This window comes from Amblyomma mixtum, chromosome 3 (assembly GCF_055824585.1).
Source record: "Amblyomma mixtum isolate Tamu chromosome 3, ASM5582458v1, whole genome shotgun sequence".
In the NCBI taxonomy this organism is placed as follows: domain Eukaryota; kingdom Metazoa; phylum Arthropoda; class Arachnida; order Ixodida; family Ixodidae; genus Amblyomma; species Amblyomma mixtum.
Genome location: NC_143014.1, coordinates 2,594,681 through 2,610,860, shown reverse-complemented (window position 1 = coordinate 2,610,860; position 16,180 = coordinate 2,594,681). Strand labels below are relative to the sequence as shown.

Below are 16,180 nucleotides of genomic sequence, written 5' to 3'. Positions count from 1 at the left end.
ATGTAGGCAGCTTTCCGGGCTTCAACAATGGTACCACAATGGCTTTTTTCCAAGCCTCTGGTATCTCTCCTGATACCCATATTTTGTTAAAAAATTTCAGACGTGATACCACAGCAGGTTCAGACAGATGGGCGAGCATTTCGTAATGAATGCCATCTGGTCCTGGTGCTGTCTTTCTACAGGAAGAAAGTACGCTCTTAATTTCTTGTATTATAATTGGGATATTATATGCTTCGTGAGCATTGCCTGTTGTCGGCAGTCTCTGTCTTTCGGCTGTGTTTTTATATTTTAAAAATGATTGTGTGTAGTGAGAGGAACTCGATATAGTGGAAAAATGTTCACCTAATATATCTGCTTGTTCTTTTATATTTGTCTGCACACCAGGAGCCGTCAGAAGAGGAACCGTGAATGGGAAGTAACGACCATCTAATTTGTGTACCTGCTCCCACATTTTTTTTTATGTGATGTGGCTATTTATTCCAAGTAAACCATAAAACGTACCATAGACATCAGCGAGATATTTACGCTGGACATTAGACACCTCCATTAGACATCCATTTTAGTACCGTTTACGAAAAATCTACGTACCTACAACATGAAAATTGGGGTCCAGTTCACGTTATAAGTACGTACTGCAGACATCACGCTCGACATTTATCAGATATTTGTGAACATGCAAGTACGCCCAGTCTATGTAGCCTAGACGTCTATATAAAGAGAATATGACTATACATAGATCAATACCCAGGTGAAAATTTCGAACTGGTTCCAGTCCAACTGTTTTAAGGGACACATTTCCAGTTGTTGCAACTGGAAATTTGTTCCTTAAACCAGTTGCGACTGGAACCAGCTGCAATACGAGATGCAGCTGACACCTGTTACAATTCCAGATGGAACGGAGACCTACTGCATCCCAGCCACAGACTTCCCTATGGAGTCGTCGGGACGTCCAAGCACTCCAGCTAGCTCAAATACAGTTGAGTAAGCGAGTTCATGGCCATCACGGGAGCCCTAAACACTGCAGATGACTTCCGAGTGCGTCAGTATTTTATTGCGCACGGCGCTTTCACTGAATCTTCTCGTTGAGCATAATCGTCAGTTTACAGCTGCGGTGGCATCAATACTCTTCTGCCGAGCCCAATAAGTCAGGGTTGCTGCAAAAGAAAACATAATTGTTCACTTTTACAGGTGACAAGAGAATGGCACAGCAACCACAACAAACCCAGTAATTTACGCCACTTTTACCGACGCAAGTCTGTGAAGCGTCAAAGGTTGCCCTTGAAGCACTAAAAGGCAGTCGTGCTGAGCGGAGTGTCCTTGCACACGCACTTCGGCACACCATCCGAACGCATGCCCACATTTCGGTAGTAGAGGCCAGTTGCATACATCACCAGCCTTTGTTTCAATACACAGCGAGTTTGGCAAAACAGCCAAACGAGTGCCGATAAATGCGTTATAATTTTTTCATTACGAGCGCAAGAATAGCATAAAATACACTTCAATGAGTAAACTGAGACTGAGTACGCACCAGGAAAGGTCACGATTCCAGCCGGTGAAAACGACTTGTAGTCCTAATTCGTACTGACGGGTCCACTTCGCTGAGTAGTAAACGCAAGCAAACTGCCTTCCTTCAGCTCCATCAAGGAAAGAACGGTTGAACAATCTCGCCAGCAATAATAAGGGAATAATTAATTCTGTGTCGAGGTTCTTCAAACACAACGTTCCCACGGAACACGATGAGAAATCGCACACGCCGTGCGCTCTACCACTGCCGCCATGGCTGAACCTAGCCTCGTGCGGATGTGTGAAACTGACACATTTTGTATCGTCTCTTTTTTGTACTTAGTAGCAGGCTTGCTGTGGCACGAAAAATAAGTTGATAATTTTTAAATTGTAGCATATTACTTTTTTCACAGCTGCAATCGCCATACGCAGTTTGCGCTATTATTGATAAAATACGATACGAACTACAACGCGTTGGCGGCGTACCCCGCTTTCCCCGCCGCCGCCTGTCCGCGGCATAGAACAGGCATATCGGCAGCGCATGTAGCATGAAGGCAAGATAACCAATTATCGTTAGGGTAACGGGCTGGATTCAGAGAGAATGCAAGCAGAGCAGAGAGGATCAGGGCAGGTGGGCAGATGAGGTTGGGAAGTTTGCTGGGATAAGGGGGCCGCCCCTGGCACAGGGTTAGCTGGAGAAATTTTTAGCCTGTACTGGACATGATTACAGTGTTGACATGATGATAAAAAGCGGGAATCAAGAAGTTTATTCTCAAGAAATATGAGGTCACACATTCAGCTACACAAATGCCTAAGCGTTCCTCATTTCAACATTCCAATAGTTAGTTATCATTGCTAGCGCGATTAGCAGATTTAAGACATTTTTGAGAAAAAATAACTCCCAAAAATTGAACTGTCCAATTTTTGTACATTAAGTAGTTGGATAAGTTGAATAAAACATGCTTAATCAGAAAAAATGGTTATTATATAGTCCTGGCTGCTAAATAACAAAAAAGTTTTTTAGTGTGTCCTCACTTTTCAGTGTGGTTGAGATAGCTTGCAGGCTGTAGCACAAGGTATAAATTGAATGTAAGAATAGTAATGAAATAACAATGCGAATCCTGACCAAAGTGACTGGCATTTCAAACCAACTGCGTACAGTTCAGTCAGAAACCTGATGCGTGTGCATTCAGATTTGTCTTTACTATTTCCCGTATTTTTCTTCTTTCTAGGTAGGATAATGTTGCCGTGAAGCGAGCACGAAAAAACACAACAACACAGGCAGCGCTGGTCATGCCTCCAATTTGTAGTCAACAGCGATTTGCAACTTTAAATGCAGTAAGACGACACGAAATATCGAACGATTGAAAAATATGGAATTCTTAAATTATATATCTCACTTACATACCCAGGATGTGACAAGTAATATCTACAAGGAGTCTAGGTTAAGGCAGATATAATGTCGTGGGTACGTCTCCAGCTTTTCCACGAAAAAAGGTTGGTAGGTAAGACGTCTGAGAGATTTTGCTTTGGTACATAGACGTTCAGACTTAATCTGGACATCTATGGGAGGTTTGTGGTTTGCTGGGTTGATGAAACGAAGCTCTGCCATGATGCTTTTTCGGCATTTCGGCATACGTGTCGAGCCCTAGCTCTTGCTTTTTTAAAGTTAATAAGGTTCTCCTGCGTAGGGTATCTGCGAAATATACCCCCAGCTTTGTTTTGCAGTTTTTTGCTTTTTGCAATCTTGAGTCCAGCACACTTTATGATCCTGCCGTACTATTCCTGAAGATTGAGGTATAGCCGAGTGTACGGCAGCGAGAATGCAAGTTGTGAACTTTTCATTTTAAGCATGAAATGCTTTTAGCTGCCGTTGTCGGCAGTGTGGTGACGTCACGCCGAGACCGAGAGCCAACAAGCGGGCACTGAATTCCACTCATCCGGGCACTGAATTCCACTCATCCGGGCACTGAAACGAGAGCATCCGGGCACCGTACGAGATTTAACGAGACTCTCTAAGACAGAGGGCCGCGCTTCCGCGCCGTCCCCAAGGATGGCGCTACGGTCCCACACTCATGCATGTAAAAGACCGGCCGCTGGGCCTTCAGCTAATGAAGTTTCCCCCTTTGGCAGGCAGATGAATACACGCTCGTGGAGTATTCGAGCGCGCTGCAGATACATTCTTGTCAGGCCTGCGTCTCGTCGTGTCCTTGTACGCTTCTGCATCGTCCTGCATTTCAATGCCGCCACCGTCACAGCTGCTTAAGCCAAGCACTGATGAAAGGAGAGATAGGAAGCGTCTTGCGGAAAGCGATCGCTTTGCGGATGATACGCCACAGCAGAATACTGCTCGCCCCTGCCGAAAACGCCATGATATGCGGCCGCTGCCGAAAGCGACAAGTCCTCCATGGTTCCCGGCTGCCTACCTAAGCCCGCAGTATTGCAGGCGATCGCTTCGACGCAACGAGAAGAGTGTGGTGTGTTGAACACTAGACCCATTTCAAGATTTTGACAAGTACCATCTATAGCCAATGTGTTATGTCCTTAAACATTTTATGCTTACTCTACTCTGGGGTTCAACAAGGGGAAGCTTTGGGCCAGTCGGTCTGACATGTTGGAGGGGAGGAATAACCGTTAGCTTGACAGGACTGAAGAACGAGAAGAGGACAGGACGAGCGGTAACTAGCAGCTGAAGTTTATTGAAAAAAGACATGTAGCAGCAAAGGTTGCATCTGCGCATAGCGTACGAGAACGGAGATAGTGACACGTGGAACACACGATATAGTTAAATCGAAAGGAACAAAAAACGAACAAAAAACAATGAAATGCCCGTCACAGGTTTAACAGAAACCGGGTCTCTTTATCTAAAAGCGCCACGGAAGGCTCACTCACACACATATCAAGCCCAAGTTTGCGCATGTGTGCCGCTTCTAAAATCTCTCTTTCAAGCCTCGACCTGCCCCTTCCGATGATGGTGGCTTTGTTGAACTGTGGGTAGCAGCCATCGCATTCCCTGCAGTGTCTCGGCAGATTAGCGCCATTATCAGGTTTCAAGGACCGGAAGTGCTGTCGTAGCCTATCGTTTAGACATTGACCCGTCTGGCCAACGTATACTCTGCCGCATCGCAACGGGAACTGGTATACCACATCAGTGGCACAGTTGACATATCTGTGTTCATGTTTCGTCGTGCACGCGACCCTGCGCCTACCTTCCGCCACGCGCCCGCAGAGCTGCGATAGCTTGCAAGGGGCTGAAAAAACAATTTGAATGCCTTGCCTACCTGCCACCCTCTTGAGGTTATGGACCATCTTGTGAACATAGGGCACAACTTCAAGCGGCCTTTTGTCCAGAGGGATCGCCTCCTCATGGCCACGCACCTTGTTCCGCAGTTTCCACAACAGAGATTCCGCCACTGCTTGGAGAACGGGTGGTGGAAAGCCTGACTGCAGCAACTTCCACTTGGCCCTGAAAACTACCTGCAGCTTTGTGCTGGCATGACTTCAAGAGAGCTGACCTCATACAGGTCATGGCTATGCCTCTCTTAATTAGTTTGGAGTGGCAGGAAGAGAAGGGTAACACGGCCTTTTTTGAACGCGGCCTGTAGGCCCAGCACACGTGGTCATTGGCGCTAAAAGAAAGCTGCAAGTCCAAAAACTGAATGCACTGTTCTTGCTGCTTTTCAAGGGTGAAGTTTAAGGAATGGGCACAATGCTTGAAAACCGCAAGTACGTCCCCCGCGACTGTGTCATGACGGGCTTCGTGGCCAACATTTAAAAGGAGTAAGAAATCATCCACATATCTGAAAACTTTTTCAACTTTTTCAAGTTGTTTTTTCAGCCCCTTGCAAGCTATCGCAGCTCTGCGGGCGCGTGGCGGAAGGTAGGCGCAGGGTCGCGTGCACGACGAAACATGAGCACATATATGTCAACTGTGCCACTGATGTGGTATACCAGTTCCCGTTGCGATGCGGCAGAATATACGTTGGCCAGACGGGTCAATGTCTAAACGATAGGCTACGACAGCACTTCCGGTCCTTGAAACCTGATAATGGCGCTAATCTGCCGAGACACTGCAGGGAATGCGATGGCTGCTACCCACAGTTCAACAAAGCCACCATCATCGGAAGGGGCAGGTCGAGGCTTGAAAGAGAGATTTTAGAAGCGGCACACATGCGCAAACTTGGGCTTGATATGTGTGTGAGTGAGCCTTCCGTGGCGCTTTTAGATAAAGAGACCCGGTTTCTGTTAAACCTGTGACGGGCATTTCATTGTTTTTGTTCGTTTTTTGTTCCTTTCGATTTAACTATCTCGTGTGTTCCACGTGTCACTATCTCCGTTCTCGTACGCTATGCGCAGATGCAACCTTTGCTGCTACACGTCTTTTTCAATAAACTTCAGTTGCTAGTTACCGCTCGTCCTTTCCTCTTCTCGTTCTTCAGTCCTGTCAAGCTAGCGGTTATTCCTCCCCTCCAACATCTACTCTGAGTTACGGGTGTTAAGGTCCTAGTACACGGGCCTGGAAAGACTACTTCCCGACGTGTGTCATCGGGAAGCCAGATGCGGTGTCAGGGTCGCTCACTTCTCTTAAGCTTGTAAATATGTGAATAAACCTTCTGTACACTTTCCTCCTAAATGGAGTTCGCCATCGTCCTTCCGAGTCGGGTCCTGCTGCCCTGAACGACCCCCCCCCCCACAACTCGCGGGGCCCCTCCGTCCTCAACACGGGAGAGGCAGAGATTTTTTCATTGACATTAAGATTCTCTAAAACAATTTTTTGTAAAGTGGCTTGTGTTCTAAAAAGTTGCCAGTCTGCTAAATGAAGCTTTCAGCGCCGTGGTTTTATCGGGATGACTGATGGTGGGGATGACAGGCAGGCAGATGATCGCTTCGATAGGGGTTGTCTAAAACATCCCATTTAAAATCCCTGAAAAGAGATGGAGAACTAAAAGACAAATCTAAAACACTCATTTTTCCTGAGCTAGGACAGCAATAAGTGGGCTTACCGGTGTTCAGTAGACAAATATTATTAGATAGAATAAAATCCCCAACGACATGGCCCCTGCTATCGGTTTTATCACTGCCCCAAAAACAAGAGCGTGCATTAAAATCTCCTACCACCATGTATGGCGCTGGCAACTGTTCTAAAAGGTTCTCTAATTCATGCTGTGTTACTTCGAGGTGCGGTTGAAGATATTTGGAACAAAGTGTGATGGTTTTGTGAGCAACCACAGTGGCTGATACGGCTTCGAATCTGGTTTTCAGTTTGAGCTCGCGAGCTGCTACTCCAGGCTGCACAACGATGACTACGCCTCCCGAGAGTCTGCTCGCCCCTTCTCGGTCATGGCGGAAGACAATGTATTTCTTTAGCACCTTTGTGTGCCGAGGACCTAAATTGGTTTCCTGCAGGCATAAAGCAACAGGAGAATTCGTGTTTAAAATGTCTTTGATATCTGTATAGTTATTTAAAAGTCGTCGGCAGTTCCAGTGTATTATGAAAGCCATCTTTATGTTGTGTGTGCGTCAAGAAAAAACTGAATTAACTTGGATTCGGCCCCGTGACTCGGGACCTCAAATTTTTCAATCGATCCAAGGAGCTTCTCCGTCCGTCCGAGGTGGACGGCACGGGGCTGCCTTGGGTTTTGTCCAGCGCCTCTGCAGAGGCGCTGGACGACCGTGCAGGAGGCATGTTGATTTTCAAGTTAGACCTCGACCTGTGGGAAGAGGTCTTGAGGCCCGCCGACCCGGGGGTCTGCGTTGCCTCCTTTGGGGCTTGCGGAGTAGCGCTAGCTACTCCACAAGGGGGCGCGGGTGGCCCCGCCACAGGCTCACTGTGTGGCGGCCTGGACAGATGCCGAAGCCTTGGTGTGGTGTGCCGCGCCCACGCACCACATCGGCGAAGTTTGTTTTTGCACTGAAGGAGAATGTGTTTGTTTGAGCATATCGCCTTCTTGCTTCCTTGAAAGAAATGTTTTCAGTAGTCTTGAGAGTAATTATTTCTTTTTCTTTCTTCCAAGAAGGACAAGCTCTGGAGTAGGCAGCATGGTCTCCTTAACAGTTTGCACACCGCGGTGTAGCAACACATTCTTCGGATTGGTGTTACTTTGACGAGCATTTTAAGGCGGAAGCCTTTAATGCCTCATCGTTGTAAGCAGAAGTTGTCGACAGAAAATGTCACGCTTTTCAATTGGTCGAATTGGTCGTGACGTCACAGTGCGCGAATTTCAAACGGGGCCAATTGTACTTTGGCTACTAACCATGCAACCAATTAAAGGGATTGTATAGTGATTCTCCAAGTTAGTGGGACTTACCTAACCAATTAGCCTAATTAACCTTCCTAGTCAGACCAGATAAATAAATAAAACCGAGTAGGAAAGTGGCCGAGCTCGGGAATCGAACCCCGGTCTCCGGAGTGCGAGACGAGCACGCTACCACTCCGCCATGCTAGCTCGATGGCTTGGAATGAACAAAGGCGCGTCTAGTGAATACGGTGTCTTCGTTCACTCCCATCTTCCTCCCTTCCCGTTACGGTGAGGTTTACGTGACCACCGAGATATGAGACACTGATACATTTGCTTTCCTCAAAAACCAATTTACTGACGAGCAAGGCGTAAAACCTTTCCTCAAAAAGCGTTGCATTCAAAGGGCAACGCATTGCGCCTAACGGGTGGTGGCGTTCCGTGGACCGCCTGGCAGCGCTACAACAGGCTGTCGCGTTCCACTTCTAAAGGCGAAGCTAAAGCGTCATTAATTTGCAGTTAATTAATGCACCAACAGAATGTGAAGTGAACAATCGCGTAGCAGAATGCAGCACTCAGGCTTTCGCCTTTCACCACTTTAGCCGCTAAAGTTCCTCGTAATTTTTGCGCATATTTTGCGGCCGCGACAACTCTGTGAGCCATGGCCGAATCTCTGACAATTGAAACATCTTCGTTGGTTGGGTATATATGGTCTTACATTTATTTTCAGGTAACCAGCTTCAATGCTTTCAGGCAGTGTGCTGGTATTGAAAGTGAGGATCAGGTGCTTCGTGTCTATTTCCTTGTTATCCTTCCGGATCTTTATGCGCTGAACATATTATGACATCTTGGTCAGTAAGGCCCTCAAGCATTTCTTTCTCAGAGAGGTGGATAAAGTCGATTTCAGATATGACGCCTCGGACAGTGTTTAAAGATCGATGTGAAGTGACAGAGACCGGAATTTGCCCAATGGACACAAGGTTTGAGAGTTTAGAGTGTTGGACAGTGTCACGTAGTTCGAGCAGTAAGTCACCGCTGGCCATTTTGGATACCTTGTACCCAAGGCCCAAGGTATCTGTAAGGCACTTTGCTACCAGGAACGGGGATATCAGTCTTGCTTGTTTTCCTTCTGCTGCGCTATGGACAACATGAAATTTTGGGAAAGATAGCTTTCTCTTCTGAAAAAAAATCATCTGCATCGTTCCGCCTTCTATTGAGAGAGCGATCTGGTTTGGAAAAAGGGTGAGCCATAAAAAATTCAAGTTTTTTGGTCATGGTGCCAGCCACCCAGCATGGAGTCCAACAAGGAGACGGGACAGGAACTTACAAGCAAGCCCTGCCCACGCCAGCTGTACACCTCAACTATAACCAAATATGACGCAACTCAGGGTAGTTGGCCACACAACGTTAACCCTAGCCGCCTATGAAGAGTGAAAAAACGAAGAGGAGGAGACAGGAGAGTTGTAAGAAAAAGATAGGAAAGTTAAAGATAGAGGGGATGATAGGATAGGAAAAGGCGACTGCCGATTTCCCCCGGTCGGGTCAAGCCGGAGGTGCCCTCTACAGGAAGCTGTGGCCAAAGTGGTGTGTTGCCTCCGCCAAGGGGCCTTAAAGGTCCGAACGCTCGGCATTGGCTCAACCACCGGATCCCCTTTTCCCCGGACACGGCGATGCCACACACGGCTAAGCGCGGATGCTCGGGTCCGTGGTGACGCATTGCTCACAATCACCCCCCTGCGGGATGTCCCTGCGGACGCTCGGGAAACCCCGTGGTGTCGCCACTCACCCACGTCTGCATCCTGCAGATGCCCCCCCCCCCCCCCCCCCCCTGCGGGGAAGTTTATAATTGACAGGCTTCCGCTGCAATGTTTGATCCTCATAAAACATTTCAACTATATGTGCACAAGAACGCTTTCTAAGAAGGTCTGCATTGTTTTAAAACGCATTTTCGGGACGCAGGGGGACGCGTGTTGGAGCTCCGGCTGGACGGTCTGGCGGTTGCACGGCCGGTGGCCCGGGCCGTGCGGCAGGTGAGCTGCGGCCATGGCCACCAGCTGGCGCTGACTGCTGATGGCGGCGCCCTGAGCTGGGGTGACGGCGGCCGTGGGCAGCTGGGACACGGCGGCGTGGCCACGGAGGAAGCACCTCGCCCCATCGAGGCCCTGGCTGGCCTTCGGCTGGCGGCGGTCGCCGCGGGCGGTTGGCACTCGGCGGCGCTCGCCCACGGTGACCTCTACCTCTGGGGCTGGAACCGCGACGGGCAGCTGGGTGGCGCACCCTGCGAGCTGCCGCTGGCCGCAAACCCACGCCTGCTGCCCCTCGACGACGTGGCTGCCGTCGCGCTCGGCTCGCGCCACACAGTCGCTTTGTTAGGTGAGAAAACGCGCTGATTTCATCTTGACCGCCATTACATTTTCTCATAATACTCAGCATGAAATTTTCTGCGCTTACTGCGAACCACTTCCGACAAACACATTGCATCCGTCCTCTTCGACAGCTTGGAACCCACTATTGTAGAGGTCAACAGCTTTGCAGGGATTCAGAAGAAATTGTTATGTGGGTACGACTTTATACTGTGGCTACATGCGCAAGATGAACCCCCACAGGTCGTGATCCTTAAAGCTTCCTCAAGATTTGTCTGTATAGCAGTGAGCTGCGAATTCCTTCCGTTGTTTCTCAACATTAACTGTTAGGGCTGCACAACTTTGCAACTCTTCCTTCTGACACACCGGCGTGCAAAATTTTTGTTGGTGCATCTTCATTGGGAAGAATTTAGATGGACACTTATTCCCCGGATCAAACTCGAGAATCCAAGTCTAGCTGCTTTGAGCGGCACGTTTTGAATTACTTCCGTCGGCATTGATCACCGTTCCTTAGCATCATTCAACACAGATCCGTCTTTGTTCATTTGTCGGGTACATTTGTCCCGTTAAGCATCATCTTTTTCCCACTGTGACCGCAGTTTTCCGACTCCTCTTTTCGAGTTACGCATCTTCTGTACTCTTGAAAGGAGTGAAAAACTGTCGCTTCTGAAGGTCAAGTGCACGACTTTTTTCCAGTCAGGGACCAACGCAGTCCTACCATTGGAAGGGCTGACCCGGCTATGTTGCGCCTTTTACCCCGAAAGGTGTCCGACCGCGTTAGTTGCAAGTCGTATGTATCTTTGGTACATTGTGTGCTAGCACAGATCCAGCTTTAACTGAGGAAGAAGTGAATGACGGTCACTGAACAAGTCTGAAGAAGTATATAGACGCTTCGGGTTCCTTGCTTACTGAGTTGGACAAGGAATCGTCGTCAGCTATGTAGCCAGAACGTTACGCAATGAGCCTGCGTAAACGGCCGGCATAGTCCCTTCTGTCCGGTTCAGCGTAGCTAGCGTTGACTGGATGATTAATGATTCTAGCAGCCACCGGGATGACACATTCTTTTTCTTGGTGTCTCAGTCAATCTTTTATGTTCACGTGCATGCTCGGTTATGGCGTTCTTTGTGTGACTATGATTTCTGACATCACGTTGTGCTCCCTGAGCCGTCTTGAAAACTTTACGGCTTCGCCTATGTACACTTGATGGCAATCAGCGCATGGTATCTTATACACAGCACCTCAAACACGAGAGAATGTCGTCATAGAACGTCGCAAAATATTAAACTGCAGGCACTGCGGCCGGAAATGTCACAAGTCGCACAAGATGTCTATCCTCGTACTCACCGACCGAGGAGGGGGCCTAGGAAATGTCCCGTGGTTTGGAACTTCAACACGGAAACACCACCGAGGCCAAGAGATGTGGTCTGTGTGGTCCAACGGGTGGGCAGTCAACTTCCCTCTGAAGCGCGAGAGGAAGCGCGCACGCGTGCCATTAGTGTGCTCTCCTCCACTTTACGAAAACATGTTGCAAGAACGCGGTCGCCAGTAGTGGAGAAGCAAACCATCAGGAGACTCTGGAGTAGCGTCGCCATTCTTCCTTCCGCCAAAAGCGACGCTAGTCTTGCTTGATAAGAGCGACTACCACGAAAAAATGTTGGCTCTTCTCGAAGACGAACAGAAGTACGGGCTTCTAGCCTACAACTGCAGAGCAAGCTGCAGCAACTACTAGCCAGGCTGTCCATATTGGTTCCTCTGCACCACAAGGGCCCCTACTACCGATTGCGCTGCACGAACGGCTCAGCACCTGCAATCTACGGCCTGCCTAAAGTACACAAGCCTGGCGTGTCTCTTCGGCCTATCGTCGACTTCACGAGACCACAGCTGTGCCGACTATCGGGCTACCCTCACCAGATGTTGAGCCTCCTAGCCGACGCATGTCGAAAATTCATCCGCATTTGTAGCGAAGCTAAGGGACGTCATGGTTTCTTTCGACGCCGTTATATTTTCACTACTGTCCCAGTGTATTTGGCAGTAGCCAGATGCAGAGAAACCCTGAAAGCAGAGAGCGGTCTTCCTGGTCGCACCCCCCTCGACGTCGATGAACTCAGCGCGAGCTGCTCAAGTTTTGTCTCAGCAATAGATAATTTTTTTTAGATAATGAGGATTACAGCATAGGGAGCATTCAGGGGACGTGCCACAGTAGTGGGATAACAGCTCAGTGGTGGAGATACACTTGGAGGAAAAAAATTAAGTACCGATTACACAAAGGGGCAGTGGCCGAGTACATGCGCTCGCTGGCACGTGATAGCGATTACCGCCAGAGAGATGCTACTGCAATGAAATGTAGCTGCGATGAAATGATTTCATTACGGCGATTAGCTGAATTGTTCTGCTTGTAAAAGAATTGATGCCAGTCGCTAGCGGGCAGCTTCATCTCGCTGTTCTCGGACTGGTGGATCTTGAATTCTCATTCTGGCGGCTTATATCTGCCTGTCATACTGCCGCTTCTTGATATCTGAGAGGAGAGGCTTACGCTTGTCGCCATTTTTTCGTAGAACGCTTGGGCGACGGCACACTTTGCAACAATCCGCCTCGGCTGCATCGAGTACAGGTGGGGGACGGATTGTTGAAGATGAATTTTTACCAGTGAGTGCCCGGATGTGCGCCCACCGGAGCGTGCGTCAAGGGTGGCGGTGCACGCACGCGTGCACGCGCACCTGCGCAAACACACATACGCACGCACACACACACACGCACACTTACACACACAGTGCAGTTATTTTTGGGAAAGGAGGCTATACTGCTAACGCAGTAAAAAGAACAATCAAAAGAGCGTGCATACTCAGAGTTGGAGTCGTACCAGTGGCGGCGCAACAGGAAAGCTCCGTTTAGAGATGCCTTAGGCTACTCGGCCATCTCCGAGGCTTCTTTTTATCGTTGTTGCATGGAATATTAGGGAACTCTCTAACCTTCCTTGTGCCTTGCTTGATCTTGTCGAATTCAGGTATCTTGGCATAAGTCCTTACGCCGCCATGACTTCCTTACTCAGCCCGCCCATCAAAATTCCGGAACAAGTCAGGAGGTTGAACTTGCGCAGCATACTTCTCCTGTGATAAAGAGCACTGTTCTCGTTTAACGCTGCGGTTCTGCTTGTTCATCCATCATGCGGGTTTTCCACACGCTAAGCAGTCCTATGAACACGAAGAGTTCGCACAGAATTCTGGAGTCTTCCATCGCAGACAGAAATGTTATAGTGAAGTGCATGATCTCAATGTCCTTTTTAAGAGACTGCTGATGTATTTCCAGAAAAACACTGCATCATGACAGCAAAAAATCATTGTATTTCTCAATGATTTCTCGTTGATCGCACAGGCAGCAATTCACTGACTACGGCACAAACGCATCCTTGGCGCGAAGTTACGGGCCTATAGCGCGTAAGGTGCATCATTGAAGCGTGAAAAATATTTGTGTGGCCGATCGAAGCTACAGTCGAGCCCAGTCGAAACGATCCTGACGGTCACGCGGATTCCGTTCGTTATATCTGATGTTGGTAGTAAGTGGACTCTCTGTATAACAGCAAAAAATACTAAGGCCGCTAAAAGTGGCGTTTATTTCTTATAAAACTGCGTTATGCGCGCCTACTTGTGCAAAGTAGAGCCTGTTGTGGCTCTTTCGAGGCTATCTAGGGCGGCCATTTAATCCTCGTTCAGATTGCTGCCAGCTATCAATTTAGGGACGGGGTATAACTAATCGTGGTTGAAGTGTCCTGGCAGTACGGGAGTGCTCGTACTTGGTGTTCAACGTCTTCGTCAGAGCACGCGCTACTGCGATTTTGTGGTTCGCAGGAAGGTAGATATCCGAGGAAACATCTGGCCAGCTGCGCATCAACAAAGTGTTGCCGGAAATCTACATGCGTCTGGTCACGTGTATTTTCGAGCTTATTCTGTCGTTCCTGGGCTCATGCAGCGACGAAAGCAGCGCAGCGCTCGTGGCACCGAGTGCATCATTTGCACTGTCCGTTGTATGACGCTGCCTGAACGTGGTAGCAGCGAAAAAGAATTTTTAGGAAACTAAAAAAAAAATCATCAACATGCGTAAATACGCGGACCAGATGATCTTCGTTCAGCAGTGCACCTCGAGAACGCAACTAAACGAATCTGCTTTTGCAGCCATCTCCGGAATCCTGGGCCAGGCCACGGCGACGATATAAACCAGCTGAAGGAAAGGAGCGAGGCAGCGGCCGCAAGACGACGTCGTCATTTCGGTTTCTGCAATTCGTTGACCTGCTGATACAGCTGATACCAACGCGACCACGTGGGGGGCGTTTCCAGAGATTCTGTGGGCTACATAAACGGCTGGACGGCGAGCGCTACCCGCATTTCGGCAGCAGTGCACCTCGAGAACGCAACTAAACGAATCTGCTTTTGCAGCCATCTCCGGAATCCTGGGCCAGGCCACGGCGACGATATAAACCAGCTGAAGGAAAGGAGCGAGGCAGCGGCCGCAAGACGACGTCGTCATTTCGGTTTCTGCAATTCGTTGACCTGCTGATACAGCTGATACCAACGCGACCACGTGGGGGGCGTTTCCAGAGATTCTGTGGGCTACATAAACGGCTGGACGGCGAGCGCTACCCGCATTTCGGCAGCAGTGCACCTCGAGAACGCAACTAAACGAATCTGCTTTTGCAGGTAAGGGAAATCAATATCGTATTTCTGTTTATCTCTTTGTGCACTGCTGCCGAAAGAAAGTGAAATTTCATGCTTGTAAACGCTGTGCATGTCGCGTGAAGTGTATTAGCCATGGCTAAAAAGGCTATTGAAGATCTTCGCACTGAGCTGTTTGAGGAGCTTGAAGAGATAAAAGAGGCATTGGATGAAATCAAGACATTGAAACAAGACATTGCAGACATTAAGAACCTAAGACAAGAAATCCAGCAAGTCTTAAAAGAGAACAGGGCTCTTAAAGCTGAAAATGCTCAACTGACAGAAAAAATTGAGGAACTTGAGCGCTATCAGCGGTCCAATAATTTGGAAATCAAAGGTATTCCTTTTGATGCGGAACCAGTGAAAACAGTAAAGAAAATTGGGGAACTTCTGAAAGAAGAAATCGATGAAAAGGATATTGATGTATGCCACAAAGTCCCTACTTCTAGACATAACGAGACAAACCTCATTGTCCGCTTTGTGCAACGCACCAAGAGGAATGCCTTTCTCGCCAAAGCACGGAAAACAAAAATCGACGCAAAAACGCTTGGGTTTGATGAAACAGGAGATATCTATGTCAACGAACATCTGACAAGGAAGGCAAAACAACTGTTAGGGGCTGCTAAGAAAAAGAAGAAGGACATAGGATGGAAGTATGTGTGGACAGCCGGAGGAAAAGTGCTAGCTCGACAAGATGACACGTCGACTATTGTCCACATTGCCTGTACTGCAGACCTAGATCAAATGACAGGTTAGATTACTTGAACACGAGCGGCATAGATGACTAAGGAAAATGGACTCTGTAAACAACTTTCAGTGTTGCTATTATGATTACAGAACATTTAATCAGACTTACTCAGACTTTAATAGGTCTCTTTCTATGATACACATAAACGCTCGTAGTATGAGAAACAAACAAGACTGCATACATGATTTAATTGTACACACTAGATCTCGCTTTGACATATTGTTCTTCTCGGAGACATGGCTAACCGAACGCGATAGTCCCATGCAGGTTAAAGATTATGTATGTCACGTAAGAAACAGAGCCATCAACCGTGGTGGTGGCGTGGCAGCATATGTAAAAAAGACTATAAAACACGAAGTCATCCCTGAATTTTCCCTGATAAATCAGAATGTAGAATGCCTCCTACTTCGCTTAAACGGTGCCTTAGTCGCAGTGCTGTACAGACCGCCATGCGGGAGCAAAATCCAGTTCTTTTCTTTTCTTGAGGACCTGTTGACGTATCTGAATAACTCCGGCAAAGCGTTTGCAATTCTAGGTGACATGAATATAGATATGTTGATCGACGACACGTGTTCAAGGCAGCTTAACCGCTTAATAAACTCTTACGCATGTTCAAACGCTATC

The 16,180-nt window shown here is 48.2% G+C and overlaps 1 protein-coding gene across 3 annotated transcripts in view; it reads left to right on the top strand.

Annotated features, from left to right (window-relative positions):
• LOC149349106 (RCC1 domain-containing protein 1-like) overlaps window positions 1-16,180 on the top strand; it is a 166,258-nt gene that overhangs the window by 118,556 nt on the left and 31,522 nt on the right. For 2 of the 3 annotated variants that reach the window (XM_089578066.1, XM_089578065.1), the window contains exon 3: window positions 9,699-10,112. In XM_089578066.1, the coding sequence (XP_089434192.1) occupies window positions 9,699-10,112 (414 nt within the window). Of the gene's footprint in view, window positions 1-9,698; window positions 10,113-14,271; window positions 14,794-16,180 lie in introns of all 3 variants that reach the window. The other variant, XR_016289957.1, reaches the window with a different exon arrangement.